Consider the following 4758-nt stretch of genomic DNA (forward strand, 5'->3'; position numbering starts at 1 on the left):
TTTTTCCTCAAACCCTGTGCTTAGAGAGGGTTATAAAGGGAAAGAAACACTATTATTGCTTAATATTTAAGGGAACATAGGAGAAGTAAATTTATGCTATGGAATGTCATGCCCTCGTAAATCTGAAATCAAGTTATCTGCATTGTCTGTAAATAATCTGGAACTGCAAATATAGACTCAAAATACAATAACTAGGTATTTTTCTTGGTTTTATAGTCACTCTGCTTCCCTAGGATGATACAAAGCATCCGAAAGCTAACAACTGATTCAGTCTTTGTTGGTAATATTGAGTAAAACAACATGTAATCAAATGTGCTGCAAAGGTAGCTAATGTAAAGGTGCTGAAGGATGTCTAGGCTACTTGTCTTAGAACAACAACTTTCAAAAGCTTTCAGTTAAGATTGTGAAACAGGGTCCTTTCAAGATGTAATCTATAATCTCTTGTCAATTAATAATTATTTTTAGAGTGATTTTTTTGTTGTTCTCATCTGCTGTGTTTAAGGGCAGAAAGGAAGGGCAACAATTAGGAAAAATAGGTACTTGTTTTAGCATATTGCCTTCTAGCAGTGTATTAGTTCCCTTTTCTTCTTGTCCTTATTTTTTCAGAGGATTTTTGTTGTTCAACAAGGACTCAAAAGTGGAGAACCTGTACTGTTGTGTAGGTGTAATCAAGATAGCCTATTTTTTGTCCCAGTGAAGTACTAAATTCTCCCACATCACTTTGAAGGAATTTGAAGTACTAAATTCTCCCACATCACTTTGAAGGAATTTACATGCATGTGTGCTGTGGGTGTGCCCCAAGACCTTCAGTGTTAGTCAAGTGTATAATAACCTAATGAATACCGGCTGTTTAGCAACTTGACTGATACTCAGCAGCATATCACACACACTTGACTAAAACACAGAATAAGCTCAACTAACTCAAGTGAAATTCCACATGATGGCATTTGGCTCACTTGTTGTTAGAGATACGCCTCTGCAGTAATTTAGGTTCCACTTAGCACCGTTTGGAATGAAATGAATCACTCAGTAAGTATCTGGCCTTCATCAGTGCTAGGGGAGCCAGGATCTCTAATGCCATCTAGATACCTGGCTTTTAGAAGACTGTAGGTAAATTGATTCCCTTCTGTAGTGGCTGTAGATGAGGATTAGTATATCTTCCAGATCAACATCTCAGCTGGTAGTTACTGAACCTCATTCAGGTGAAACATGCTTCCTGATCTTACACACTTTTTTAGACTAGATCAAGAGTGGGATAAGATGATTTAGTTTAGGATGTCATGTATTATATTGTCTTTTCAGGACAGGAGTTTATGTTCATAAGAAACTGAAACTAATCTATTAAGTCGTTTCACACATCCAGCTAAAGAACTTTTAGATAATAACAACTTTTATTCCTTGTCATCCAGGTTAGATGTATTGCTTACGTTGTGATACGAAGTATTGTATTTCCCTTGATGTGGCATACTGCCTTAGGAGTGCCTCCCCTATGAAAACTTCTGTCTCCGCTATCTGTAGAATTCTAGTTATATTAATATAAGTTATTAAGAAACTTATCTGTTACTTAATAACACAATAGCACATAAATAATTCATAGCATAATGTTCTTTAAGTTCTTATATCTACAGTCCTTATTTTAACTGCATGCTTACCAGTTACTTGTAATACTTTTTTTGTCACAGCTTGTGAGTGATCATCAGAAAGGGAAAGAAGTAATTTCAAATTTTTGGAGTGCCACCTGTAATGAAAAACGAGCTAGAAAGAGAAGTTCACATTTAGTAGAGGCTGTTTTATGTGCAGAAACCATTAAAACAACATCAGGGAGAACAATGGAACTAAGAGAGACTTCCTCAGTAAGGTACAGAGATAGTGTTTCCAGTCATGAACAAATGCCAGAAGAACTGCAAAAACTGCCTCACAATCTCACTATAAGAAGTAAAGCTAAATATTTTAGGTATGACAAAGGCATGTGTAATATTCCTAAATTATTCTTTTTGTTAATGTGCAACACATACCAACTACATATTCTTCATGTTAATGACTTCAGGTGATCCAGAAGTAAGGTTTTTCCTTCTTTTTAAAGATACGTAAATCAATTTCTCTCCTGATTTTTCCATTTATTCAGTACTAAGTTGGCATGTGTCCTTCCACACTGTTAGAAACTTCATTTTACAGTCAAATATGTTAATCTTCTCAGATCTTCTGAAAACACAGCTTCTTCTAGAGAATGTTTTTGTTAATTTAAACAAATCTCTTGACAGTAAAATACAGAAATCTTCTGAAAACAAGCAAGATCTGGAAATCAACAGGTTCCAAGAAGTATCTAAGAACGAGGATAGAAAAGCTGAGAGAAGGAGGAGCAAAAGAATCAGAGATAAAATGAGTAAGATGTCTCTCTGATAAGTATGAGACAATTACTTTTTCATTTAAACAGCTATACTGAACCAAATGTAATTCAAAGTCTTTCCACTATATTGTGTCATGAATTTCTTTTAGAAAGATGATAGGAACGTTTATTTTAATAATTAAAGTCATCAATAACTTACTTTGCTTAAGTCTGCCTATTACCAGCTAGCACTTTATTTGTGTACACAAACTCAGTAAGAATAATGAGAGTTTTTTCAGAATGCATTTTTTATTATACAACAATATATGAAACGTTATGTTTCAGTGTCTGTGGAAGAGAAGAAAATTGCTTTCTTACAGAGTTAAAAGTAGATCCTAATTCTATAATCTAGTATTTGCTATGCAACCTCACTTTGAGAGCAGCACAATCCTTAAGAATTCACCTATACAAAGCATTTTATCCTATATTAAAGGCTTTCTTCTGATACTCTATTCAGGTATAAAGCAAGGTTATTGACCTTCCCTCTTACTGTCACTGACTGCCCTTTGAAGTATTCTTCCTTGCAGTGGCCTTTGTCAGAAAGGAAGTTTGCTGTTTTTCGTACTCTGAAGATGCAAACAAACTCTTTTGACTCATTAGAGTGGTAGGAGAATACAAAATTCCCATACTTATATGCTGACTTTGGAGCCTACCTTTAAGATTGAGATCTTAGAAGTTTGTTCAGTCTGGATTTATCTGTGCAATTACAATCATTCAAATAGGTTAAAAAGTTTGTAAGTATTAAAACTGTAACATCTATCTTGTAGATCTCGGAAAATATCGATAATTCTACTACCAATTATCAACTCTTATCACAGGGTTTTCATTATTCCCCATAGGAGTACCATTTTTGTGAGATTCAAACTAATCTACTTAATGACTTAGTTTCTACTTAAAGAATAAGCTTTTGTTTTTAGCACAATTTTTGCTGAAGGAATTGCATTGCCTGTAGAGGTATTTTCATGTTACTCTAACCTAACAAACACTTCCCTTTTACATGAGGTCTAGTAATCAGGACTCTGAGATGTCTTAGGTTGGTAATTCACTGAAAAAAAAGCTTCACTAATGTTATGGTTTGGATCATTCGGCATCAGTCTGACAATAGGAAGGTCGAAGGTAAGGTAGGATAGAAGTAATAGGACTTCTTGAAGTAACAATGTCTAGTTAAATTCTGTTAAGTATAACATGAAACTGCACCTTGTTTTATGTTTGTCTGTGTAGTGTAATCCCTCCTAAATTTCTCGGCTGATTTAAATAATCTTTGAACACTGTATTATAATGTATTGTGAATGATCGTCTCACAAGACTGAACACATAGGATAGAAATACTCTCCAACTATTCACCTGTCAGAAGGTGCTAGGTGAGTCCGTTCCTACTGGATTCTAAAAATACATGCAGAGCTGAGCACTTAAGAAGTTTGGGAACGACTTAAGTCTGAGCTCACAGTGTATCACAATTCACAAAATAGTAGACACATTAGGTATTGTGAGTTACAGCCTTTAGAGAACTATGGCTTGCTTAAAATTTCTGTCCCTAACACCGTCAGGACAGTGAACAGCATCTAGTACAGACTGTGAAGAACACTGTAGATACGGTCCCTACAAACCATGTTTGTTTTTTTTTCCCACTAGTAGATCAACTAATGGCCTGAACCACTAGAATGTGGTTTACTGCAGCCCATCCTCCTCCTCCTGTATTTTCCTTTTTTCTCCCCTTCCTCCCTGTTTTTCAGGGATGCAGCAGCCAGAATGCTCATCTCCACTGTGCGATATGTGCTGCTTGTGAAATGCAGTGCAGCTCATCTGTGTATCAGAAATGAGTTCATCCAATCTGAAATACAGTACAGTGAATACACAGTGGAAGACAGCATTTCTTTTGTAAAATAATGAACTAGGAATTAATAATAGTATCCTTTAGTTAGGTTTCTGACTCTCAAGCAGAGAGAATTATTGTTGGATAGCTAATGATTTTGGTCCAACAGTTTTCTTCACTGCACAGTTGACTGAGCTGTTTGTGAAATAATTGAGAAACTTGAGGGAGCTAATTTTTTCTCTATTCTTCTGTAAATATTCCTGGATTGTGAAGTAGAAGCTTTAACATGTAAATAGTTACAAAAAAGTACTGATAAATTTGACAGTTAATGCATGTTACTGAGTTATTGACTAGCTTTTGAAGTCTGTTCATCTGTAATGAGTTGTAAACTAGCTTCATCAACTGCGAGGAAAGAATGCCCTTCGCAAAAATGTCATTTAAAAAAAAACAAGAAGCATAAACTAAACATTTTAATGAAGTCATATTCCTGCATGTTGAATTTAATTTGGAGTTTTGTTATGGTATTCACCGTGACATCTTTTTTGAGTGGAGCTATAAT

At 35.1% G+C, this 4758-nt stretch overlaps 1 protein-coding gene across 5 annotated transcripts in view; it reads left to right on the forward strand.

The window, feature by feature from the left end:
- The window catches only part of LOC104914973, a 19655-nt gene extending 14908 nt beyond the window's left edge, over positions 1-4747 (forward strand). For 4 of the 5 annotated variants that reach the window (XM_031557269.1, XM_031557271.1, XM_031557272.1 and 1 more), the window contains exon 6: positions 1683-2254. In XM_031557269.1, coding sequence (XP_031413129.1) covers positions 1683-2051 — 369 coding nt within the window. In that variant the 3' untranslated portion in view covers positions 2052-2254. The other variant, XM_019610443.1, reaches the window with a different exon arrangement.
- Positions 4748-4758: the final 11 nt, after the last annotated feature.

This window comes from Meleagris gallopavo, chromosome Z (assembly GCF_000146605.3).
Source record: "Meleagris gallopavo isolate NT-WF06-2002-E0010 breed Aviagen turkey brand Nicholas breeding stock chromosome Z, Turkey_5.1, whole genome shotgun sequence".
Taxonomy (NCBI): domain Eukaryota; kingdom Metazoa; phylum Chordata; class Aves; order Galliformes; family Phasianidae; genus Meleagris; species Meleagris gallopavo.